Source organism: Nestor notabilis, unplaced genomic scaffold, assembly GCF_000696875.1.
Source record: "Nestor notabilis isolate BGI_N333 unplaced genomic scaffold, ASM69687v1 scaffold32969, whole genome shotgun sequence".
NCBI classification, from domain to species: domain Eukaryota; kingdom Metazoa; phylum Chordata; class Aves; order Psittaciformes; family Psittacidae; genus Nestor; species Nestor notabilis.
The window spans coordinates 7,874-35,174 of record NW_009943814.1 but is presented as its reverse complement, the minus strand read 5'-3'; the positions used below and the strand labels follow the sequence as shown (position 1 = coordinate 35,174).

Sequence of the window (27,301 nt, the reverse complement as noted above, 5' to 3'; positions counted from 1 at the left end):
TTACAGATCCAATTCAGAGATTTCACTCAGCTGGTACAGCAGAATAGAAAAGGATGGCCGGTCATCTTTCCTCTGAGCAGGGGAGAGAAGAGAGTGGGAGAACATTAATGTCAGCTTGTGAGGAATGGCAAGATTAGGAAGGAAAACTGGAAACTGAGTATTAACAAAAGTACAAGCTATTGTTACAGAGAAAATGCCAGCAGAAGAATGAGCTTCCTTCTCTGCAGTGTTTCATTGCTACTAGCAGTGAGTTTGCCCAGTGGACACTAAGCACCTTGTAGTGGTTGGCTGTCATTTTTACCATCACTATTAAAACTCAGCCCCACAGATTTGCAGCTTTCTTAGGAAGCAAACTGTTGAATTGAGTTAGGTGCCTTACATAGGCTTCTCAGTGAATACACTCTATAGAAACAGCAGCTTAAATGAAAGGCAAAGAGCCTGGAGTCTGCTTGTCAAAGCAGATGAAAGCTACAGAGTGCTTCAGCTCCAGGATTTTGTCTTGTTTTAGTAGTGAAGTGTATACCTTTCTCTCCTCCAGAAAGACAAGGGGAAGAGAGCTTTTGTCTTTGGGAACTAGGGCTCTCCCATTACAATACTAACCATCCTCCAGCAGTGGCTCATGACCTCATAAATTGCCTTGGAGGCCAGCTTGGGTTTGTAGAGCCGAAATCCTGCGTTGATTTCTTCCACCACTTCTCCATTGGTGCGATTCTCATAGGGGATTTTACCTTCACTGAAGACCTCCCACATCAGCACTCCTAAAGCAAACAAATGAGAAAAATCACAAAGCAGCAGATAAAATCCTTCCACCTGCTGCTCTCTGCAGCTTGGCACTGCTGTCCGTTACTTGGAAAAGTATTTTCACTCAGATTATCACATCTGAACAATCAGGCCCAAATAGCTGTACAGTTTGAGGATGCCAGCTAGGATCTCTGCTGGGCACTGGACCATGTGGAAGTATCCATTTGATCACTGCAAGTGTGACTTCTCTGCATCCTACTTCATGATAGTCTAGCAGGACAGGGTCTTTCCCCATGAGTCAGATGAAGTGTAAGTGTGTTGTGTCAGAAAGAAAAGCAGTGTTGTATGTCTTCCCCCAAACTGTTAGAAGGAGGGAATGGTTGTGCATGTACTCCATCCAGATGTGTAATCTGGGTAAGAGAACCTGCTTTTTGTCATTGATTCAGTTTATCTATTTTTACTTCCAGTTAATCACATACAAGAGACATGTCACTGATGTTCCTAACAGCAGTGTGTCCTACATCAGCAACTGCTTGTATTTTGGTGAGACTCCAGAGCAAGAAAGCAGTATGAATGGCTCTATTTCTGTTAGTCAGCTCAGCCTCAGTACTGGGAACTCCTCACCTACAAAAGATGGTGTGATTCCCTGAAATGAATTCACATGGAATGACAGTGGAATTTTGAAGGATTGTGGCATTTTTCCTAAACAGTCAAATGTTTTCCTATGATTACTATTCGGAGCAGTACAGAAACTCATGCTTCTCTAGTCGGGTGGACAAGAGGCAGTGAAAGACAAAAAGGCTGTGGAATACCTTGCAGCTGGCTACCAGATCAGAGAGGCCCTGCAAATGAAGTGACTAGAAGGCATCTCTGTTATTATTAGGTTTAATTTCTTTGCTCACCTAATGTGACTGACTTGGTAAACTGTGTTCACATTGTACTGGAAAAGGGAGACAGACAGATAGACTGATCTGAAATACAGTTGTCAGTCAACTTTGCTAAATACTGCCTGCTTTCCAGCTTTGAATTCTTCAAATAGGAAGATGCATAGAGATTACAGCTCCTCACCAATGATACTGGCTCTACTGAAGAATAAGCAGAGCAGTTGTACTCCCGCAGTGTGCAGGTTCCTGCACTGGGATTTCTCACACGCATTTTGTTCTCCTGGGCACAGCAGGATTTCAGGCCTGGCAGAAGAGATGAATGGGCTGCAGAGTAGCGGAGCAGAAAGCTTCTCAGAGTCATGAGACCATGACATGAGAGAGGAATCCTCTTATGCAAACCCCACTGGATGGGGAGATAACAAGTCTGACAGATGTACAACACTGCTGGCTGCACCTTTCACAAAGAAGGACTGACCAACACAAGCAAAGCTCGCCAGTATTTCATTCAGCCCTGAAACTGGAGTGAGCCAACTTCACCTCACTTGGCTTGACTGTAAATCAAACTGAGCATCCTTTTTGGAAGCACCTGGCTCTCAGTGTACGGGTCAGCTTCCAATCTGTGAAGCAAAAGAACATTCTTACTGAAGTAGCATCTCTCCCCGTGCTACTGCCACTTTGCTTTGAGGTGTCAGGGATAGTTCCACTGGCAAATGTTGTTCCTTGTTATTACATGGTGAGTGCTGACAGCCTCTTCCACATGCCAGGGCACATGGAAAGAGGGATGGTGCTCTAAAGCATCTCAGGGTTGGGTTAGTGAGGGCGGTTGCGTGGGGCTGAGCACCCAGCTCTCACTGTGCTGCTCATAATCCACCACTGGAATGCAGAACTTCAACCCCAGCAGAAGACAGCAAGGCGAGAGGGAAGCACAGAATTCACAAGCACAGACTAGCAAAGGTTATAATCCTGCATTATTTACTGCTAGGCCCGGAGCTGAGTGGCACCCCATTGACTGTGTGCTGTGCACAGCACACTGTGCCGATTCATTCTGCAGTACCACAATTTGCATGCTAGCTGGAGAGGGGCCAGACACATCAGTGTGCCAGATCAACAGGCCAGGAGATAGTCTTTGTTATCTCCAGTGCCAATGGCTTTGGGGAAAAAAAAATATGCAACGGTTTTCTTATCTCTGAGGGTCCAGAAGGGAGACCAAAGAACAGATGCAAATCATAAAACAATGCATTGGGGAGCAGGAAATGAGGTGAGAAAATGTGAACAGTGAAATAATATTGTCAGATCGGCGTAAAGCAAATGGAGTCAGCAGAGCAAACTTGGAAAGGGAGAGGGTTTGAGTGAAGTATGAGTGCCCAGGACTGACACGCAGAGAGATCGAATGCTTAAATCACTTTCCTTTCCTTATATAATCTTGTCAGTGACTCTCCAACCTGTTCTTGGACACTTATGCTATTATCAGCATGAAATAGAGTTCATTATTTGGTATTACATAGCATTGCACAAATACAATACATTAACTTGGCAGTATTTGCAGTGTTCCAAATTACGTATGAAGTTTATGATTCTTTCTTTCACTTAAATGATTTAGGTGTGCTTTCCTAAGCCATTATTCAGGCAAAACACCCTGGGAGCCCGGATGATGTAGTGTTTAGGAGAGTTTGCTTGAGGACTGAGCCCCATGGTTTTCTGAGCTGGCATTTGCTGATTTTTTTTCCATTCTGACAAGAGGTTCTTACCAAATGACCAAACATCAGATTTGGTGCTATAGTTGCTGTAGGAGAAAACCTCTGGAGCAGACCACTTGACTGGGAACTTGGTACCCGTGGAGCTGGTATATTGATCATCAAGGACAACCCTGGAAAAGGAAACGAAGGGAGCATGCTGAGTAACCCCCCTCATCCCATGACAGCCCTGCAGGGAACATGTGCAGCCTTGGCATCATTACCTCGACATCCCAAAGTCAGATACTTTGACCACATGGGATTCTCCCACCAGGCAGTTCCTAGCGGCCTGCAGGAAAAGGTGCAAAGGCAGAAGGTCAGAGCTGAAAGACTCACAACCACTGATGCTTTCATCCTGGCAGGGCAGATAGTGCTTAAAGAAAGGAGACTCAAAGTGATATCGCACCAAAGAGAGCAAAAACTTGAGGTTCTTAGGCTTTGAGTACATTTTATGGCCAGCATGTTCCCGTTGCCAGAAAAACATCAGTCTGACTTGCTGGCCTTTGTTGCCCAGAAAGAGCAGAGAAGGACCCTAAAATATCCACAGCTACTCAGTCCTTGCTCCCTTAACAAAACAGTAGCAGTGGCTGATGCAGCTTGATTGAATACCATGTAATTAAAAGCATTTTATCAGCAATGCATGTTTATATATATGTTCGAACAGGCCTTTTTGGCATCTTTGCTTGTTTCTTCTCTCCCAAACGGAGTTAAGGGAAATGGATAATCAGCGCTCCAGGGGATGGGTTTTTTACCTAGAGTATTGGTGCTGCTTCAGCAATAAGGGGAGATGCTGCATCTCCTATCAACCGATAGGCAGCAGGAGTGTGAAAGCTGATATTAAGGAAGGGAGAAAGCACAGGGAAACATTCAGCTGAAGCAGAGAAAAAGTCTATGTGGGACCAACATACGAGGTCTCTGTGGATGACAGAGTTTTGCTCCAGATAAGCCATTCCCTCACACACATCTTGGCACATCCCCAGGAGGGTTTCCTTTGAAAAACTGCCCCGCTGGCTCCTGAGGTAGTCGGACAAGCAGCCATTCTCCATGAACTCAAACACCAGGCATATGGGGGTGTTCTCAAAGCACACGCCATAAAGCTGGACTAGCTTGGGGTGAGACAGTTTCCTGTGGGATAGGGAAGGAAGGTGGAAAAGAAGCTGAAACAGGCTCAGTGCCTTCTATCCTTACAGCAAGTGCGTTATATTCAGCCTCCTATATCACCCTGCTGCAACCCTCTCTCTGCAAAGGCCAGCTACTAAGCAGAATGAAGAAAATGTGTAGACAAAGTCTAATGTCAAATAGCACTAAGTATCATCCCCTTTTAATGGTAATGGTCGACAAAAGACTTTTCTGCATGGAAAATCATCCAGTCAAACAAAACCAAAATCAATTTCCATCTGTTTTTGAAGGGAGGGAACAAAGTCAATAAATTCAAAGAGAAACACTTTCAGTTGTGCAAAGCAAAATATCAAATTTGCAGCTGAGTTTTTCAGTAAAATTTCCCCCAAATTTTAAGAGATTTCTCCATCTAACTATTTTTGACAAAAACCACTTTGCTCTCCAAAACACATCATCAATTATTCTTGCCCTCTAGAACAGCAGAGATCTGGAAGACCATTCTGAACAATGGTAGATTTAGAAGGACACTAATTCACCTACACTTTGAATTGCCTTTCTTTGCAATCACCAGAGCTCACTAGTCTCTTTCTATATTATTTAGATACATACTAGATAATCCAAGTTTAATTTCCCCATTCATATTCCTAACATCACAACACTTTGTTTCAGTTTTATGAATCCTTCAGGGTCTGATTTTCTTGGTGAATCTACTACTTACATCAAGACTTTAGCTTCCTCAATGAAATCCTCTTCGGACATTGCTCCTTCACGAATGGTCTTGATGGCTACTTTCGTCCTCTCCATCAAGTAGCCAAGGTAAACCACACCAAACTGACCACTGCCAATTTCCTGTACACAGGTGAGCTCAGAGGGGTTAATGATGAATTTTCCTGTTGATTGTAAGGAACAAAGAGTAAGGATCTACCAGTAAAATGTTAAACAAAGCTTTTATGAGTTAAACATTGAGACAGGACTTGAAGTGAGACTTTCTGGCTCTTCTTCAAACTGTCTGCCTGACCTTTGGTAACTCATTTGACTAGTTTGTGCTGCAGGTCATGTTTAAGAGTAGGAAGAAAAACATTCCCCTTTTTCTCCCATTTGTCTTGTCTATCCAGTTCTTCAGGGAGGATTGTTTCTACCATGCGTATGTGCACTACTGAGCATAACATGGTTTTGAATTTCTTTTATGTCTCAAAGTTACAATAAAGAGGATACCAGCAAAATTCTTGGAGACAGCAATGTGCAAATGGAGGCATCTTTCAGGAGGGACTCAGCTTCCATCGAGTTATGCTGTGCTCCTACTCCCATCACCTCCATTCAGCATTCATTTAGTATTTAATGTTGATTTCATTGAGACTCTGGGGTTCTCATCACCTCCCTCAAGGCACTGCATGATCAGTTCTTTCAGTTATCAAGGGTAATAACAAAGGTGATAATCTAGTGAATAGTGCAGTGTAAAGGTCTGAGGAAAGCTATTTATTGTGGTGGTAGTCACATGAATATTCATCAATATCCATGGGGATATTCAGGACCACCCAGCTAACCAGTGAAGAGTGTGATTCCCATATAGTCGTGAGAGTACCATACCATAGCTCAGCCCTGCAGTGATTGGGGCCTTTTTCCTCCAAGAAGAGACTGCATACCGCAAACGAGTGACAAGACCTGGGTAACAGAGGAAAAGGTGGGTTCCAGTTATTGTCACAGTCATGGGAAGCGTGGCTGTCACTACCCCGGGAGGCAGCCCGGATACTGGAAGCAGATTTATTGTACTGAGTTCTCAGCTCCACTTGAGGGCAGCTAAACCTCTATTCAGACTATGATTTCCTGCCTGCTAGAAGGAAGCCAATTCTGAGCAGTTTCAGCTAATTTCCCATTTTCACTCTGTCAGCAAATGTGAGCTGTGAGTCTCTATTAACTCTGACGAAATTCAAAATTACACCTTTTATTTGTAGGGTATTTTTGGAGCCCAGAATTTCCCCTTGGTACTCCTGGGCTGTAGGGATGGGAGTCTTTGGTAACTCCCATGTCTGGCTATGGATCATGGCCATGCCCCTAATTTTGTTTTAAATCAAGGCCCAGGGATACATCACCTCCTGGGCAAGAAGGGCCTGCAAGTGTAACACAACCAGGTAGCTTGCTCTGACAGTGGTGATGCATCCCCAGTGGCTCCCAGGAATGAAAGGGCTCTCTATAGTATGTCATTACAACATTTGTGTTGGTCATAGTCAGCCTTAGAAGGATATTACCAGAATGAAGATGTAATGCTGGAAGCTGGCCTTAGATGGTCATTCTCCCACCATCTGAGTGCCAGGATAAGTGGAAGAAAAGGTGATGCCATTTAATATTTCATTGTAAGGACAGGGGGCTTGGGAGTCTTCCTTCACTCAAAACAGTCACCTGGCTGCATGGTAAAACAGCAGCTTCCCTGCTCAGCATCAGCCTTCACTCACCTCCCGCATTGTGCTGGTGATAGTTGATGAGTTCAGGGATGCAGTCAAACACATGCTTTTCTGCCAAGTAATATCGCTTGGGAACGTCAGTTGTCTCATTGATGTGATAATGCTTTATAACGGGATTGTTATCCGTGCTGAAAAAGAGAAGGTTTTCTTTGAGGAAAACTAGGCTGCAGCAAAAAGACAGGAATCTGGGGTATAAATGGAAGAGGAGCAAATGAGCAAAGGGTAGAACCTTCCCTATGCAGAACGAATGGGAGAGGAGCAAGGAGTGAGTTGCAATTGCTAATGAAAGCTCTGTGCTTGCATGTTCTCCCTCTCACTCATAGATGGTCTCATCTCTAGAAAGGCTGAGGTTTCCTGATAAGGCAGGTTGAGTACAAAGTTTCTCTACCTCTTCTTTCTGAAGCAAAACTTCCTGCCCCATCACTGAAACCCTTTCACTAGTCTTGTATTAGGAACCTCTGATGAGTCTAGATGAGTCCCATGTTGATCTACCAACACTTAATCTGGGGAGAAAATTCCACTAAAATTACAGCCCCAGTGATGTCTAAGACACTATTTATAGGCATATAGTTAGATGCAGGGAGAAGTGGAGCCTTTAATACCCTTTGTGAATGGCAGCTAACTTTTCTGCCTTTTTTGGAAGCATTTTCCTCTATAATTTTCGTGAGCCTTCTGCTCTCTCTTTATAATGCCAAAACAGAGATTACACTGTCATAGAAGCCATTTCATTGATGTAATTGATGCGAAAAGCTGCTGAGCTCAGCTGTACCTTAACGCTTTGGTGAAAACAGAGACTGTGTACATGCCAGGCTGCCTGGAATCTCTGACCATGAAGGCACCTTCCCTTCCCTGCAACAGGAGCAAAGGAGAAAAAATTGGTTAGAGACATAATGGGAACAAAAGAGAAGCGGTCTGGGGACAAAGCTCTGCTCGTTTCAACCCTCCTTATTGCTCAGTCACGAGGATGTGCTAAACATGTAGCGAAAAAAGGAGCCATCAGCCAGCTGACAGAGCTTGGTCTGTCCCATGCGCAGCTCTGATGGCTGCCCAGAGCCTGCAGGTACACCCAAGCTGATCTCTTTTGGGTGCTATGTATTTTTAGCTCAGTTTCCTGAGGAAATGAGACGTGAGCACTTGTGCTGTGTATATGTGGGTATAGGTACACGAGTGTGTGCCTCTGTCCCTCCAAGCCTCTCCTCTAGAAATGTTGGACCCATTGGCTCCTTTCCATCTGACAGAACACTGGTGACAGTAATGTCACACAAGTTCAATGAAATGTGCAGCCAAGTGGAAAGGCCAGCCCCTTTAGTGCTCTCCATTGAGAGAGCAGCTACAGAATGAGCATACAATTTATGAAACACCAGAAAATCCATATGGGAATGTATGAAAGATAATTTGCCAATGTATCACAAATTGGAAAAGCTTGGAGAAGATCCTGCCTTTCACAGGTACTCCAGTCATCCTGTATCTAAACAGCAATGTGTACGAAAGGAGGCTTCCTCCACCCTGGCACTCACAGGACAATTTTCCTTTCTAATTGTTTTCTACTCATCTGAATGCTAAAATGTATCCTAGGCCATGATCCTGCAGGGCCGGGCACTAATGGATCAGATGGCAGAGGAGAAGATTTAGCGTAACAGTTTGGATGCAATATGCTGTGCTGATCTACACATTCATAACAAAAAACACATTTTTCTTCTGTTTGCAGATAAAGATGCTTTTCATCTGGCATCCCAAGTGCTTGATTGTTTCGTCCCCTTCTTTGCTTCACATGGTAGATTTCCTCTGTTTTATATGTTCTCTACCCACCCACAATGCTTGACGCAAACCTAATCCACCAAGTGCACCCTGCCCTGTCCTCCTTCCCACCTGATTCAGCTCCATGAGAACACAGAGGCTAAGACTGCTACTGCATCCCCTGCATATGAACTGCTGACTCCCAGCGTGCAGCTCTGACCACGTGGGATCAGCCCAATGAGCTATACACTTTCCAGGGTTATCTCTTCAATGCAATATCTACCATACCTGCACTATAGAATATCTAGCCCAGGGAAGCTCTAAAAAGCATCTTTATCATGCACAGTGCAAGCTTTAGGACTCATCTCCCTGGCAGTGTGGGGTTGCTTGCACAGATAGGCAAGTATTGAAGACAGCATCCTGCCTGAGATTCTTGAAACTCTCTTCTTGCCCTTCTGTCTCACTTAACAGCAAGACTGGCCAAAGATCACTCGTGAATTTGGCCAGTTTTGGGGGGAAGCTGTGGGGGCTGCAAGGTTTTGAACCAGAAGCCACTGCAGCCAGGTGAAGGGGGCTGCCATGGAGAAGTTGTGCTGGTAGGACCAAAAGGAAAAATAAGATCACTAAACCATGCGTGGACACATCCTGTAGGAGTTACAAGAACTAAAATAATATGTAAAACCAGATAAAAATGCTTTTATTTGCATAAAATACTATCATTGCAAGAAACAAGACTTTATTTGTGTCTCCTGTTAGTAGATCACTAACACTACTAACTAATCACAGTAGAGGTGATTTTGAAACTAGCGGTATGTTTGTGTGGAAAATTTGAACAAGAAGTTTATTCTTTCTATTTTCACTACAGTCTTCACTGGAAAACAGTCTCAGCTGAAAAATGAAAGATGCTTACATGCACACACACAGAGAGAACTAAAAAAACCTTGGCTTTCACCCTAAACATTTCAGCATGAGGTTGGTTAGATTTTCAGAGAACTACTGGCATCCACAGGCCTCCTGCAGAGGCAGAAAAGATGAGCTAAAATCAGTTTTCAGTCGATGCAGTGTTCCAAAAGAGTGTTTTCCACCAGCCTCGGTTATTGGGTGTGTTTAACCAAAGAAGGATGGCATGGCTCTCTGCCCACACTCAGCTACCATGGAGGTAAGGGGGAGGCTGCAAGTGATCCTTTATCTTGCATCACACACTAAGAACAGCCAAGGACAACAACACAGCAGGAACCCAGGGTCCAGCTCTCTCTTACACAAAGCAACCCTCACAGGCTTCTCCTCATTTGTCATTAATTAATTATTATTGCCCATCCACCCCGCGTGTAACACTGGTTTACCTCATCCTTGAGAAGTGTTTCTGCTTTGCTTCTGCTGATGTTCTTATTGTACCATCTGAAAACATCAAAAGACTCCTAGTTAGCGTTTCCAGGCTAGTAAAATTTCTGCTGAAAAGCATCTGAATTCAGTGTCCCCAGCATGAGCGGCGACACATTATGTGGGGTAGGGATGTTTGAGGCTTGTAGAACAAATCCAGGGCACTTGGAGACACAAGACAAACACAGGCACGACTTACTCATATATTTGCAGATTCTCGGGTGATTTTTCCACCAGGTAGCTACTTGGCACGTAGCCTTCATGCCTGTTGAAATGCGACATGGTGTGAGTGTGCCAGACAGACAGGATTTTCTCTGCATCTGTAGGAGTCAGCCCTGAAAGATTTGCCTGCTCTTTGCATGACAGAAGTGCTGATTGCTATGTATTTAGTAGGGTTACTGGAGAAGGAAACAACTGATTGCACCCCTAAACTTGCAGAGTTTCACATTTTTCACTGTTTTTCCCCCCACGTATACGACAGCAAATATCAGCCTGAGCTAAGGACTTTTATTTTAGGTAACATTCAGATCCTTTTCTTCAGCTGCCTGAATACAAGCAACATCAAAGGGAAGAAAGTAAATAACCTTCCGTTGCTTTTTGCCTGTATATCAGAGGGTAACTTTCACAAGTTATACAAGAGGGCAGCATATATGTTAATGGAAGAACAAACGGGATTTAGAAAGGGTTTGTAAACTGGCTGTTGAAAAGGGACTTACCCATTCTTATCTTGAATCAGCCACCAATGTTCCTCAGAACTGTCAATCACATAATATTCCTCATCACATTGTAATGTCAGCTCCTGCGGATTCTGGGCTTCATAGTCATATATGGCCATGACTAAGGCTTCCTTTGGGTCCAGCAACAATTTCTGCACAAATTAGGCAAAAGGCTCATCATATTCATAGTCATAAAACCCAATGGCATATTCTTTAAAATGATATATCCCTGGAGGCACTGGTGTTCTCTGGGTTCAGAGCTGGGAAAGCACCCCAGGGTGTCTAGTGGGGTATGGTGGCACCGTGAGAATTTTTAGCACATTCAAACAATTCATTTCATACAAAAGTTTCAGTTGCACAGAAAATAGGTATTTATGCCTTCTTAGGGCAGGTTTACCTCTGTCTGACCTATTATTCAGAGATTCCTCTTAGAAACCTCCAGTGATAAAATCTCCATGGCCTCTCTAGAGGAGGACTGTCGCATGCTCTGCTGCCCTCCAGCCCTTTTCTCATGCCCTGCTTCTGCCTTTTCTCTTTCTTATTAAATAAGCTGATGACATTTTGTCCCATCCACAAGTGCATTTGGAAAATCACTTCTCCGTTTCCCATCACAGCAGCTTTTCTCATATCCCTCCTACTTCCCCAGCTTCCCTGTCTATAGATTGAAGAACAAAAAAATTGAAGCTTCAGTTACCATTGGAAAGTTATTTGTGAAACTAGGCTGTCTTTGTAGGAATGAACCTAACTCTAGTGGGATGCTGATGATTTCTAGGTTATGAAAATATATGGAAAAGGCAAGAGAAAAGCCCAGGGAATGTTATCACAGATGATACTTCAGGTCACTGCACTGCAGTGGACCTTTATGAGGGTATATTCACCACTTCTAGTTAAACACACAGGACAGGACACCAAGGACAGCTTCATGTGCCTCACTGCACTCACCCAGTTATCTTCAGGAGTGGGAGGAAGAGGCTTCTTTGAGGCTGAAAGGAAATCAAGAAGGGTAATTTGAAGTAGATCTGAACAAAACCAGGGGAGAAAATGTCAAGGTAATGAACTGATAAAGGTGATACAAACCCAGTAGATAGCAAGTCTTGGCCTTTTGGAGCAAGTCATGCCAACAGTGTGCTCCTATACAGTGACTCAGCCACACAGGATGGGCTTGAAACTGGGGTACAGGTTACTTAAGGAATCCCCCAGATACAAGGTTACAGTGTCTTGGGTTGAGAATGATTGACTGCTTATATGGTTTCTCAGGAGACAACGTAAAGATTACGCTTGGCCATTGAAACCACAGAGGAAATGTGGTTAGGACAAAATAGGACACACAGGCTTGAATGAGTATATCTCAAGGAAGTTCTTGTTATGGCTTATTGATTGAGCACAGCTGATTAAATTCTTAGTTCTCCATCTGACTCCAAAGACAGCCCCAAGCACCATACAGAGGAAAAGATTAATTCAAAGCAAAGAATGCCATATACAGTTAAAGATAAACCATAATATCCCAAGAAGCCAGCAACATGCCTCTTGATGGAAATGTAACATGATATTCTTTGATGTTCTGTACAAGACAGATTCAATTCTTTACTTTTGCTAGGAATAAATATTTTCAAAGCTGGGATGGTCTTAGCAAGTCCCATACCATTTTTGGTAGGATCATACTCCACACAGCCAACTGCCATCTTCTCTGTCTGAGCGCAGCATCGCCACTTGCCATCTATCCAGAAATCTGGATGACACTTTGAAACCAAACTGTTGTTGTTTATGATTTCTGGAAAATGTTGGGGGATGAAAAAAGGAGAAGAAAAAAGAGGGGGAAAATTAATTTATTTGCATTCGCATCAGCTCTGAAAGACATCTAGAATTGAATGGAAATAATCTGCACTCAAAAGAAGCTTCTTCTTGTCAAACCAAGCTTTAAGTTATTACTATATATCAGCCTCCTCCATTAATGTTTTTCTTTTTCCCAAAAGGAGTGAATGCCACCATTGATGTGGAGAAATATCCTTCCTGCTGCTGATGGAGCCTATACCTCTCTACTGCGGTAGATCAGAATCCTACCAAAGCGGCACTCTCTTTAAACTGATAAACACCAAAACCACAGAAGGAAGGTCTCATAAAAGGAAATAAAACCTGGAAGTCCATATACTGATGATTCCCATGAGAGACTACATCTCTACAGTATCTATAGATGTAGGGCACAGACACTTCTACTTTGGCCTGATGTCAGGAGGTCAAGGAGCTGTACAAACTGGCATTCACCACCATTAACCATTTTTTGCACGTGTAAATAACAGTCTCGAATGTCTGCATGAGTGATTTAAGGTCCCTCCGTTTGAGGCTCAGGCTCTCCATCTGTACTAATAAATTTCCTAATAAGGACATAACATTTCTGCTGACTTGTTTCAAGAGACTATTTAAATTGTCCAAGGGATGGGACAGTCTCAAAATGTTGAGTAAGAAGAGGTGATAAGGCAGAAGCTTGGAGCAAGTGCTGTCCAGAAGGGGAATAACCAGTTGAAAGAGTAAGTGCGTGAACTTAATAATATCTCCATGAGATGCAATGTTTTCAGAGTGAACAATACAGCAGCTTGTGTTATAAAGCAGGAAAAAGCTATGTCAGAAGCTTGGTGCAGTTTTCATGTAACCAAGTAACACTTCCCTTATGTCAAATATTAGGCTTCGTTTCTGCCTGTGGTGGTTAGTTATGGTGCCTTGAGTTCAGCATCAGTTCAGCAGAACACAGCACAATTCAGGAGGTGAACAGGAAATGAAAACTACGTGCAAAAATGTTTCTTAATAATCATGATTCTCTAAGAAGGTTGTCATCTAAACAAAAGATCTATTAGTAAGAGCTGAAAAATCTTCTATGCAGAAAAGATTAATTTCTTTAAAAAATAGCCATAGAAAACCCCTCATCTCTTCCTGAGTAAGAAACCTCAAATTACAGTAACATACTAACAGTTTATCCTAGAAAGAGGCAAATAAAGCATTCCATAGCCACATTTTCTCCTGCTGCTGCAAAACACGAGCAAATTGATGTTATAACCTCATTCCCCGTTATCGCTTGAATCTAAGACATTGACCCTTCTTGCATATTTTCTCTGCACTACAGTTTGTGAAAAAACTGGTCTGGGATAAGTAACTTCAACATTAGATGAGCACAGGGGTTTTATTACCTTCCTTCAGTGTAAAGACCCATCTCTGCCGGCTCTCACGATTAGGTGCAAACACGTAGAGTATGTAGTTATCATGGAAGACCTGGAGAGGGGAGTAAAGAAGGGAGCAATATCCATTAGAAGCAATCCCAGATATGCTGGGCACGATGGAGCAGCAGGGAACAGCCCTCATACCAACAAGTTAAACACCAAATGATGACATGGGAAAGTGGAGTAACAGGGACTGTTCAGAAGCATCTCTTAACCTCACTGACTTTTGGTTATCTCATATGGAGTAGAAATCCTGATCAAGAAAGAATTCTAGACAAGCAGTGGTTTAGGTCATTTTTATGCTGTTAAGAAATGCCTGTGAAATCAGTGGAGGTATAGCAATTTCAACCTGCAGAGGGTTTATAGCACGTTACTCGCTGACTGCAGTTTATCCTTCTAAAGCATCTCTGGGGAAACTGCATCTGTCTCTTAGCAGTTTCTTGTGAAGATACCTTCACTTAAGATCTAAAAGCCAAATTTAGCCTTTTTTTGTTTAAATATAGATCTCATGTAACTCCCTGGAGATTACTTGGATTACTATTATTCTTCAAAGTTTTTAATAGCTTTCAGTAGGATTATAAAGGGGAAATAAGAAGCTGCAGCAGATGAACAATGAGCAGTCAAGACGCTATTTTCATCAACTTGGCCTTAATACAACGAAGGAAGAGAAATACAGAATGTTTCTGAAATTTCAGGCCAAGTAGTAAAATCATCAAAAGAACTGAAATGACTCAGAAACTGAATTGGATGACTAAAATTTGATGTAATGCATCATCTATATTTCTCTTCCAATATTTATCTCAACAGTTTAATTCCAAATGGGACCTCGTCTCTTTGATGCTCTGACCACTGTCTTTAAACAGAGGTTTCTGGAAGAGATCAGCCATCTTTTAAAGTTTCTCCTGGGATGTAGAGGAGGCAAAGTTGTTTACTGTTTAAAGAACAGGAAGCATTTGCTATCTGTTGGCCTGATGCCCTTGCAGGCACACAGAGACAGCCGTGTGAGTCAGTTTTTATGCTACGTAGAAATAAATTACAACCTGTTTTACAAAAAACAGAAATAGGAGAGGAATAATTTCCACTCATTTGAAGGCACTCCTGTTGATATTATGATGTCTGTATGTTTTGACAATGTAAGGCAGATTTTGAAATATGCAGGAAACAGATCTCCAAAAGACATAGCCATGAGCATGCACAACTGCACAAAATCACTCATTTCATGCCTTTCTGCAAGGCAATCACTTGCCAGATGAGCCAAACAAAACCAAAAAGCCACTGGTGGTTCCGCAGAAGATGTACAGATGGGTGCAGCTGAGATATTTTAAAAAAACCCCCAAAAAACCCCGACAATATAATTTTACAAAATACCGCAAAAGTGACTGTGGGACAAAATTTAGATGTGCTACAAATAGGAGCAATTACTGCAACCTCAGTGGAGCACTGTCCATCATGACTGGTCCACTGTTACCAGCCTATCAGTACTGGTCTCTTTGTGCTTGTTTGGAGCAGCTCCCTAAAACATCACATTCACCAGTTTCTGATGCAAAGGCCATGGAGTGTATTCAGTTTCAGCACCACACAGGTAAATCAGCCAAAACCCTGGGTGGATTCCCCGTGTGAAAAATGGGCTATCTCCGAACATGAGTTAATGGGATAGCTGAATACTGTGTTAAACATGGGATGAGATTTGAAGATCTAATGATCCTTTTCAGTTTAAAACCAATGAGTGTAAGAGTTTATGGACCCTGTAAAAACACAGTCTGTGATTCCCCAGATCATTTTAAACCTTGATCTGCTTTTTCTTCCTTTGTTGTTATTCACCTTGGCATTGGGTTCATTAACAACTGCACTGTGAGGGAGAATTAACTGAAATACTGAATGAGGTGATATCTCTATCAGTGCAGCCACCAGACAGACTCACCTGGAAAGGGTATTTATACTGACAGGGAATGATGATGTCACTTTTCACAATTTCCACACATTTAATCCTGGAAAGCTCCACAGAACCCTTCAAAGTCCTTTTTTTCTAGAAGACAGAGAAAAGCACTTGGTTAATGATAATGATTGTGGATAAAGTGAATGATTAGGCAAGACTGTCCTGTGCATGGGAGATTTAATCTTAATGGAGCAGAAGCAAATTAACTGATCATGTAAGGCTTTTAAAAGTATGAAGAATCATTCTTATATATGACACCTCCACATGGACTGCACATACACACACATATATGCACATACGTATATTTCAACTCAGCACATGAATACTTAGTGAACCAGTCAAAACCTTTGGTTGAAATTCAAGGGTTTTTTTTTCTTCCAACAAAATGAAATACTCTTTTAACCAAAAGGAACTACTTCAATGAAATGTTTAGTTCACCAACATTCCTGTTTCATCCTGAAAAGCTACAAAATAATAAATATTTTATTTAAAAAAATATTTGGTTACTGAGAATTTCAAACCAGCATTTTAGCTAAAATGTAGCATTTTTACTGCATCTGTTTTCCAAGACTCAAAACACTTCTCTGGTTTTGTTCTGTCAGGGGTTCTAGCTAAGAAAAAATAACAGGAAATTTTGAAGTAAATAATATCCTCAAAAATTTGCCAACAACATGATTTTTCTGGCAGCCTCTGTTGAATTATTATTCGTCGTATACGAGATACCCAGGTAACAGCTAGGAAAGGGTAAGGAAAGAACAGACATCCAAGTTTCCCAGCTACCTCAGTGTAACCTATTTCCTACCAAGTCTTCACCCCATAGCTCCTTGGTGTATGACACTCACTTTTGCAAGAGAAAGGTGAGGTAGATGCTGCACATGGCAGGCGGGAGCTGAGCTAAGGCTTGGTGGCTGGTGCACGCTTCTGAAGGGTTCACTACAAATACGTTCGCTCTTCGGAGGCAAACTGGTTTCCTGTTTTGATTTGTTTTCAGTAGGGATTAAACACTCTCTGTCTCCCAGCTCAGCTTTGTGACAGCATGATGGAAATCGGTGCAATTTAAGAACCTCCAAAACACTGCAAAAGCTTCTGGTTTTGCGGGAGAGAGCATGAACTTTAATGACTGAGTTGTACCTGTCACAGGCTATCACTCAGAGACACAGCAAGACTTTGGCAACCTTCTCGCCCTCCCTCAGAAGCACAACCCAACCCTTTGTGTCCTTCACCCTCCAGCTCCCTCTTGCCCCTTCCTCCCTATGTCACCGCCACCCTGCAGCTCTGTCCCACTGGCAGCAGCTGTCCCCCCCACTGTACTGACCCCCACTGCTGCTCCACTGCTACCTTTCATCATTAAATTTAGCCTAAAACAGGGAAGAAGCTGATGCCACTGGAGTTGGGGTCACATTTGCCATAGTATACTGTCAACAGCCCCACAACAGAGAGGCCCCAAGGCTGCTCAAACCTCATTCTTGCACAACTAGCTGGGTATTTTGCCTTTGTATAATTGGTCTTGAGGAAAGAGAGGGAAATTGTTGCAGTGTGGTCTCACATTGCTCTTGCTGGACTTTGCTGGTGTATTTGGTTTTTGTATTTTTATTTGCTTATAGTTTAACCAGTGCCTCTGGATTTACTGCCAGGACTGTCTCCTGTAGGCAATATCTTCCTATGTAGGTCTATGGGGTGTACTGGGATCTTTTTATATGAATAAACTCACAGCTGTAGAGTACACCTAATTGTAAATACCAGTTAACTGTCAAGAGTATTGCCAAGCCTTAAAAGGCCTTACTGCACCCCATTTTCACCATCTATTTTCTTTTATTCTTGTCTATTCACGTCTTCCTTCCAGACTTCGCTTCCTCCGTCCCTTCTCCGCAACCTCCTCTATCATTTGTTCTGCCCCTGGGATTTCTACCCTTTTTATGAGACTCAAACCCATTTATTTTCTCTAACAGCCTTCAATTTTGCTAGCATTGAACCATCCTTCATCTTATTCCTTTGAAGTCCCAGGGCTTAACCGCACACAATCCTCCTCTGAGGCTTTAGGAAGCGGTGCTGTGCCAGTCACACACTCTGTTCTTTCACTTAAGATTGTTGATATCTTTCCAGGCTCTGCTGAAAGATAGGGTCCAGCCTTCTCAAGGAGCATTATGCAGTCATCCTGCAGCTCCCATCACCTACTGTGCTCCTTTTAATCACATAATTCAGCAATGGAAGCTCCTCATATCCTCATAATCTCATATTGCAGTGCAACATCAGGGTACATCTCGCAGCCAGTGCGTTGCCCAGTATATCCTCAGCAGATGGGACTTTGTGGATAGAAAGCAATTACAGCCCTGTAGCAGCACAAACAACTGGAAATACCACTCACAAACAAGGCATTGCCCAGAAACTGGTCTGGAAACTAAACATATCCCTGCTTTTGGGAGGCTTGACTGCCCTTTAATCCAACAAAAGCAACTGGGCCATTTGGAAGGGAGTGGAGAGGAAAAGCCTCTTAAAAACAGTCTCCAAAAGAGACTTGTTCCTAAAGGGGAGAGACAAAACATGCTGACAGATCTCCATTTGTTGTTTTCAGTCTGACTGGAGTACGATTACACAGATGTTTTAGTTGGTCAGTCAGAAAAAGCATCAGTGGTCTTACCGTGTAATGTGTGTGTAAAGATAAGCAAGGCATGCTGCTGTCCTACAAGGAGTACAGTGTGCTGCAGATCAGTCCATCCTGGCTTATTTCTTTTGATCTATTATTTGCAATGTGGAAATTCTGGGAAGGTGAGCTAACAGCTCTGAACAGAGCCAGCTTCATCACAAGCCCAATGCATTGCTGTCTTCGTCTTTGCTATTTCACCTTTTCTTGCCACACAGCTCCAGCAGCTCTTTCACTGATTAATCCTTTAGCTTGTGTCTACTGCATAAACTAGATGATCTTAATGGCCCCTGTTGGCCTTAGATACTCGGACAATTGACTATGGGACAACTGACAGCCCTAACCTCCGACTCAAGAAGGCATCTCACTGTGCTTGCTCAGGAAATAAGCTGCCTGGCATCTACCAGGGATGTGGAGGCCATGGTGAGAGGTCAGAGCTGTCAGCAGCTGCTGCAGGTGACAGGTCTGAGCCGTGAGAACACTTTCAGACTGTGGCTCTACACCCTCAGGCTTTGTGAATGTCTAAGATCTTGTAAGATATGAGCTGTGCAGTCTGAGGAATTTGCTGCTTTCTGGCTAACACTTTGCTGTTGCTATTTGTGAAGCCCATTCATCAAATGTGCTGCACCAAGCATTTAGGCTGAAGGTCCTTCGGTGGATGCTTAAAGGTTTTGCTGAACCACACTTATGAACCAAAGGGCCCTGGCAAGAAAAGTAGCCACTAGTGCTGGAATCAGAGGGAAGGGAAGGAAGCCAAATGCTAGAGAGAGGTAGGCAGAGCTTTATCTCAAAGAGCATGGGAAGAGAGTGCAGGCAGTATTTTCTGGCAGGCAGAAAGGCAGCATGCTATGTTTCATGTAGCCCCCTTGGTCCAATAATTGTATTAAGAACTTGTTTCTTTTGTGCTGGTGAGGGGAAAACCAAGCAATTAGGTGCCATGTGGCCCCTTGTCATCAGTCACTACCAAGGGCTCTCTACACTGCAGCTAGGCTTTCCTTGCCCAGCATCACTGGGTGTTTGTGTTCACCCCTCCATCTCCCTGTACCTCATCCCCATTGCCTGTGTGTCCCTTCCTTTGCAATGCTGGCTGCAACAGGAGGTTAGGGGAAAGCTAATTTGTAGCTGTGGAGGAGGAAGGTAGGAAATTCCAGTCCTCTGTAAACTCAACCGCAAAAACATTTCCATCAATCAAAGTGTTTAATGACCTTCTCTGTACTATCAGGGTATCTTTGTAAGAGTCTGAGCCAAACTCCATTCCCCGTTTTCACTTATGGTCTTGACTAGAAGGAACTATTCTTAACTGGTGATTAAGTAGATACGATCTTTGCCTTGGCACTAGGCATGACCCGCTTGTCTTGTGTCACCTCTGCTCCAGCTGTGCTCAGTGTGCCCCTGGACAGGGGCAGAAGATGATTTTAGGGTTTCTTACTCTGTGGGCCTGAGGAGGTGAAACCAAATCAGGCGGGGGTTTTATCACTATATACAGTCCCTCAGGAACAGGCAGGAAAAAAGAAGGAAAAAAGCAAAAGCTTTGACTTCTGCATTCCACCACAATAAAGTGCATGTCACTGTGAAAAGAGGTTTGCACGCACGTTGAAGTATTTTTAGAGCAACGAGACTGCTGTGCTGGTGACATGAAATCTCTGTCCTTGGCTTTCAAGCAGTCAATGCTACAGCCGATTTGTTTGTGTGCAAGTGATAGTCCTGCTCCGAGTGTTGATCTAATGCTGACCCCATGCACGAAGACCAACTAAATGGATTTAAGAAGTGCCCTCCGACCAGTATTACCATGATTATGTGATTTCACAATAAAAACAAGGCTCATTGTGGCAAACAATATGAACTTAATCCTCTCACAACTCCAATAATAAAATTTGAACTATTAAAAAATCCAGTTTACATTTACAGAGGTGTATTAAAGGATTCATTTAACATTAAGCACAGGTTTGTATCTTGTCTCCATCTTACTTAAGGTTGTGTTGATTTTATTACATAAAAATTCATTGAAACAGGTATGATGTAGACAGATGCCAAATCTGATTTCTTTGTGTATTGTATGTGATTAATGTGTGTACATTAATAATACACATGTATGCTATATGTGTATTGTTAATAAATTAGTTGGAGATGTGCATCAGAAGACAGATGGTATTGAAAATTCTGGCAAGCAAGCAGAACTTGTTAATAAATACATGACAAGTAACGAAGAACAACATATCTGCTCACATGTGTATTTATTTGGAAGGTAGTCTTTAAAACTGTAATTAGATCAATTTTATATGAGGATTATGGCTTCATGACTGTAAGGTATTCGGAATACACAAAGCAATGAGGAATGGTAGGATTTGTCACTCTAATTGAGAGGAACATCAAAATAGAGGTCTCTGGGAGAAAAGTCTTAGTCTGTTTACGTTAGTCTTGGGGGAAAAAAGTCTTTCCGGGGCAGGATGGACAAGTTGGATTCTGTGTAGAATAATCAAGGTAATGAAAGGACTGCTGGATTGAGAAACAAAGTGCTGCTTTTGTTACTGTTGGTAGCTGGACTGTTGCAAGTAACTCAACATGTAGATAACTCAACAGAAGCAGCTGAAGCATTTTTAGGATACTGATAAAAGGCTTTTCAGACAAGTTTATTCCTTTGTTCTCCTGGAACAAGAAACTGAAAGCAAATTTCAAGGCACACTAAAGTGCCATCTTTATATCTGAATATCAAAGATCTGAATGAAAGAGCCCAGGACAAGGCTGACTCATGCTATTTGACCTCCTGAGCATCTGACCAGTGTAGGAAGAATAGTGCTGATGTAAATGAAAAGAGAACTCGGTCCTTTTCTGTGTGCGCCTTTCATTGCTGCCTGTAAAAGCTGGACTAGTTATAGCCCATGAGTTCATGAAGATATAAAATTTAAAAGTATTTATGTGCCTGAACTTCTCAGGTGTTGGGTGCAACTTTTCCAGCCTTGAAATAATTCTCAGAATGCCTGCACAGGTGCAAGATGCCTATTTTTGGTGTAGGAACACGGAGCACTTCTCCATAGTTGATACAGACAGACCCAAGCACTCTGCAGATCCGAGCCATGCCAAGATAGCAGCTTTGATGCAGGGATCATGTAATGGTTAAGGTACCACATTACCAGTGTGGTACCAGCTCAATAGACAGTGGCTTATTCACTAGGTGTGCCAGTAGCCTCAGACATCTGTGCCACTTTTAGGCTACAGCCAGCTTGAAACACAGGGAGAGATGCTCATTACTGGCTGTCCCCATCCGGCAGGAATGTGACATGCTGAAGACTATAGAAGAACCTCTGCTTAGTGTCTGAAATACTAAACAACCTCTCTTCACTGCCCTGTCTGCTAACCTGAAGGATTTACCAAGCACCATAAGCTGTTAAGCAAATGGGATATAGGTAACTCACCAGTTCAAGTGCTTTGCTAAGTAAGGACATTTGAAACTCTGTCCTAAACACCTCCTCAGAGGGATTTATTTGCCTGTTTCTTCTGCAGTACTGCAAAAGTACTGGGACTGTGAGAGTGTCACATAGTGTTGGCATTATCAGTTAGCCTGGTAAGGATCAAACTCATTGAAATAGTTAAAATGATTATTCCCATAACCTCGTTTACTCACATGTACAGTAGCTATAAAATCAGACCCTGGAAATGAAGAATTTTTGCCCATGGAATTGATTTGCATGTGCTAATAAAGGCCCTTCTGATGTATTTTAGTAGAGACGGGGGCTGAATACATGTGCCTGTTATCAGGGCTTTGCTTTATGTTAAGACAGCCCTGCATTGTGCACTGTGTAATGAATTCCAGAAAACACAGCTTCTTATTGTTGTCAGTTATTAGGGGCTCATTCTCCTAATAAGATATGTAAATATCTTTCATTAACAGTGATGGCGTGCTTGGCCCCTGAGGAGAACAGTGCTTCCTGTCTAGCTGTGGCCATTATAACAAAAAGAGTATTCCACTTATTGCAAAGATTTGCTTCTCTGATGTTGGTTTTCTTGGCAGCTTTTGGTATTATTTACAGAATTATACTTGTATCCTTCTGACCTGTTTATTTCCTTATTTTGGACTAGGAAATAAACTCTTAAACATCTTTTTTATACCCACAATGTCAAAATGCAGAGAAAGGGACTGGGTGCTAAACCCTGTTAAATACAGGCAAAACATGTAATCCTGGGCTAAATGAGTGTATGCTTTACTTTAAGCCACCTAATTGAAATCAGTGGGACTTGTCAAACTGTTAAGCAGTTCACTAGTTGTTTTACCTGACTCTATGCATAAGCTGTTATTACTGACTGACCAGGGACTGGAGAGATGGCTACTGTACAGTACAGTAAGACACTGGTTAAGGTTGGAAAGGGGTTCTTAAAGAAAACTCTTACAGCAAACTTCCACAGAGATTCCCCTTTAAAAATACACACTTTAAAAGCCCAAAGAGTTGCTGGTCCCATCTCTATGGAGCAGTACACATGCCTGAGGATACTCCCCATCACTGCAGCCAGCTGGCAGAGAACAGTTATGTCCCTAGTGCTCTGCCCTAAGCCTTCAGAGCAGAACCACAGCCTGCTGGTAATGGTGACAGCCAGTGCTAACCCCTGCCAGCCCCACACATTTCTGGAGAGTTCCTATGGAGCTGAACCAAACCAGTGCCAGAGAATGAGCACTACAAATCATTGATTTCAGTGCCTGCGCACACTCCCCAGTCCTAGTTCACTCCAGAGGATGGGAATAGCCCATGTGTGAGCAGTGATTTTTCCTTCACTAGCTGTGAACTCAATTGCTGGCGGTTCATTCTGTTCTCAGCACAAAACAAGATGGTACTTTCATGGGCTGCCCTAAGCTTTGCTCTCCAGAACACCAATGACCTGATCACATGGAGGTCTCACCAGGGTGGTCTAATTTTGGGGAAGATTACTGAAGAGGCTGAGGATCGGTTCTGGGAGTATTTCACAGGACAAACTCTTTTCTCTCAGTTTCATACAAAGTTCTTCTATCCATGTAACAACCTGATTTTGACAGTTTGTGTCAGAAGAAAAAACATTCCAAGGAAAATCAGCCCTGTAATTACAGATATTCCCACTGTCCCTTGAATGGGTATGTGGGCCTAAAGTAGCATGTATGTTTACATATACATCTCTACACATACATAATATGTACATGCTTAAAATGCACAATATATAGCATAGAGTAGATAAGATACCAAACCCTCATCTCACCTAATTGACCTTTAGGAAGATTAGGGGAGAAAATTTCCAGAGACGCTCACACAGCCTATGAATCTATGCCCCACTGAAAATCACCAAGTCACATTTTCCAAGCTATTTCAGTGTCTGAAGATGCTGACAGGCACCTACTGCGACTCTGCAAACCTGTCTGTGCAACATGTATCTTGAGTTCATCTCAAGTCCACCAAGACTCAGAAAGCGCCAAAGAAAATTAGTTGTGAAGATTTCTCTAAACACCTACAGCAGAATCAATTAGATGCTTTTGAAAACAGAACCCAGAATAATTAAGTGGAATAGTTATAATGGAATTTAAAATCTTTAATAGCATTTGAAAGATAGTTTGGAAAGCAGACAGTCTCAAATCACATATTCAGTGTGCAGCAATAAATATTACCCTATTTAAATATGGGGGTAAGAAAAACACAGACTATAAAACAAAAGCAAGAAAAACATGTTGTTGAGCATATTTGAGAGAAATAACTTGCAAGTAAAAATGACTGTTAACCATTAAAGTTGTTATTCAGTCTCAACTAGGCTATGATAAAATACAAGAGCACATCATATTTTGCTTTTCATGTTGGGCTCAGTTTTAACTTAATTTTCTGCAACTGAGCAAAATTAGATGGTCTGAAGTTTCCAGTGCTGTATAGCAAGGCAGCACGATCCCCAGTTCTGCTCTTCATACAGTAACAGTGCCTAAACATAATGGATTAACAGCATGCTCAGCGACTGTTAGAAAACAAGTAATATTATTTACAACCATAATGAGGCTCAGCAAACATCCAGCTAAATAGAAGGAAATAATTCTCACTTCACTAGAACACTTAGCACAATGGGGTGCTCAGACTGACTTCTAATTTTCTTCATATTTAGCAAACCAGGGAAACACAAGTTTGGGGAAACAATGCCTAGTCTGAGCACAGATGTCATCCTTGCATCCCTTATGAAGCTAACTCCGAACACGACCCATGTTACACATGGCAGCTGAATTTCTGTTAAAAAGCAAGACTGGTCTCCTATCAGCCATCAATCTGCTGTCCTGAAGAAAATAATGAGAAAGTGAGGATCTGTGGATGACTTTTTGCAGATGTTATTAGGGTACACTTGTGATCTCTGCAATACTCCACGTCAGGTCACCCCTGTACCCATGTGAACTGCCAGGCAGAGGGTCACGCAGCTATTACACACTCCAGTTACAACAGACCGTGCCAAATTCCTGCAACAAAACTAGACCCTTGCTATAAACAGCAAAGTAGTCTTATTCCTCTGTGCACACCAAATGCCCACTGATCACCTCAAATTTGACCACTTTGCAATTTTCAGTGAATGATGCTGTAGTAAGGATCAGAAAAGTTAATGAAATTTAACAAAGTTTATAAAGTTTGTGCTTTGCTCCATTAGCATCCTTCCCTTCCTTTAACAAATTTCATCCTTCCCTTCATTATTCTGTTTTGAGAGAGAAAATGGCTGACATACCCCATGGCGATGTTCATAGTAAGCCAGCTTGGATTTGGTTAAGACAAAGAAGCGCACTTTAAAGTTGGAAGGTGAAGTCCTTCTCTTCTGCTGGGATTTTTTGATCAGCAGTTCTTCGAGGAGCACACAGTTATTCATGGTTGAGCCAAGAATGGTTGTATCCCAGGACATGGGATGCTGGTCCTATGTGCTCAGTGCCCGTCCAAGAAAGAGACACAAGAAGGAAGACAGTTAATGTAAAAAAAAAGGTATTCATAAGGCAGCGTAGGTGCTTTGAGCTCTATCTTCCCATCTACAGCAAAGCTTCCTTTCTGTCAAACCATAACCACATCCTTTCTGAAGTCATAAAATGAACAGCACATGTCGAAATACATGCTAAGGTAAATGTTGTGGAAAAAATAACACTTGAGCGACATGCAGTAGATGTGAGTCAATGATTAAGGATTAATTAAAAAGGTGTGGCATGATTAAGCATCTGTCTCCTGCTAGCCCATACGGTTAGCAATGCATGCACTGAACATGGATGCACAGGATGAGTGTCTCTATTGGCCTTCTAGAAGTAGGTCATGCATCCATATTGCTTTTTCAAACGACTGGTGCCTTCCCATTTCGAGTATTTAACAGTTGACTTGAGTGTCAGAGATTTCATACACCTTATTTTGAGGAATTTTCCCACATACCGTGAAAGCTCCTAGTATGTCAGTAAAGAAAATTATATCCAGGATATACTTGTATAAGGAATGATAAATGTTTGTAGTCGTTAGATATCTAAACTCAAAACAAATGGTTACAATACCTGATAACTAATCAGTTATCACTGGTTACTGTTTACTGATTACTGACTGCTTCAGGTGCAGCCTAATTAGTGTGTGGCTGGATGCTCCACGAGGCACAGGCACAACATACCTCTGCAGATGCAATCAAGCCCAGTGTAATCAGCAGTGAAGTGACCACAAGCATCAGACTGAGCACAGCTGGATTTCTTAGACTTCAGGGCACCGTTCTGGGCAGTCTGCACCAGGCTGAGTACAGAATTATGTAAAAAAATACTATGTACTAATGGAGTCAGTACAACAGCACTGTGAAATTTTAAAACAAATGCAATTCATTTTTCCCTGCTTCTTCATTTTTAATATTTTGTGTAGGTCTTTTTAATAAGTGATGTGTAATTGTATTGCTGATGCTATTGAGGTTTGGAGAGATGGAGTCTTGTGGAATGTGGGGAAACTGCAGCATCAGTATTTTCATTAGTTTGGTATTTCTGAAGTGTTCTGTGTAAATCATTTATCAGTGCTGACTTTTGCCTTTGGTTTAACATAGCATCAGGGTAAAAGGAGGTAGCTCCCTATTGCTGATGTATTTTTAGAACTGTTTGCAGGCTCCAAGGAAACTACTTTATTATGTTGAATTTAGTTCATGAGGAAAACAAAATCCAAACAAACATCAGGATTGCAAACTGTTTAAATGAAGACTTGGGCTTTATAGGGCAGATCATAGACAGACTTGGGAGCCATATTTCTCAATAGAATGTATTGGTTATCCCTCTCCAAAAAAGAAGTGGCTTATCTCTTTCTTGTTGTTATGTTATGTTGTTTAGGCATCGTGACCTATGTATCATCAAACATTCCTTACCAATTTTGTTCAATGCTAATTGAGAACCTGCATTTGCCATAAAAATACAATTTAAAGGTAGCACTTGATGTACAGATCTGTAGAGTATTTGCTAAAGGTGACGCAGTACCATGGAACAGAAAACAAGGACAAACAGAAGCTGCTGTGCAGTTGATCTCTATATTTGTATCTTTGCCTCTATGCGGTGGTCTTGCTGAAGACAAGACGCTGCATACTCTGAAACGTTTGTCAAGCACAAGTCTTGCAAAGCTGTTTCATTTCTTGGCAGAGTGACTGAGTTCCAAGGAACTCTTGTGGTTGAACAAGAAAGATGACACAAGTCTGTGATCTCCTGAAAAACAGTCACTCCTGTCAAGGGGGATTTCATATCTATTTGTAGACTAGGATTAATACTCAGGCCAAATTTCCC

At 42.3% G+C, this 27,301-nt stretch overlaps 1 protein-coding gene across 1 annotated transcript; it reads right to left on the bottom strand.

Annotated features, from left to right (window-relative positions):
- ITK (IL2-inducible T-cell kinase) lies at positions 1 to 25,461 on the bottom strand. Its single transcript, XM_010022107.1, has 17 exons — positions 25,261 to 25,461; positions 15,900 to 16,004; positions 13,949 to 14,030; positions 12,412 to 12,540; positions 11,712 to 11,752; positions 10,770 to 10,921; positions 10,253 to 10,318; positions 10,017 to 10,071; positions 7,706 to 7,785; positions 6,928 to 7,064; positions 6,065 to 6,139; positions 5,196 to 5,367; positions 4,267 to 4,483; positions 3,583 to 3,647; positions 3,374 to 3,492; positions 601 to 758; positions 1 to 72 (listed from the first exon to the last, which is right to left on the bottom strand). Exons 1-17 carry the CDS (start codon positions 25,429 to 25,431, stop codon positions 1 to 3), a joined length of 1,896 nt encoding a protein of 631 aa, XP_010020409.1. The 5' UTR covers positions 25,432 to 25,461.
- Between the last annotated feature and the right edge of the window lie 1,840 nt (positions 25,462 to 27,301).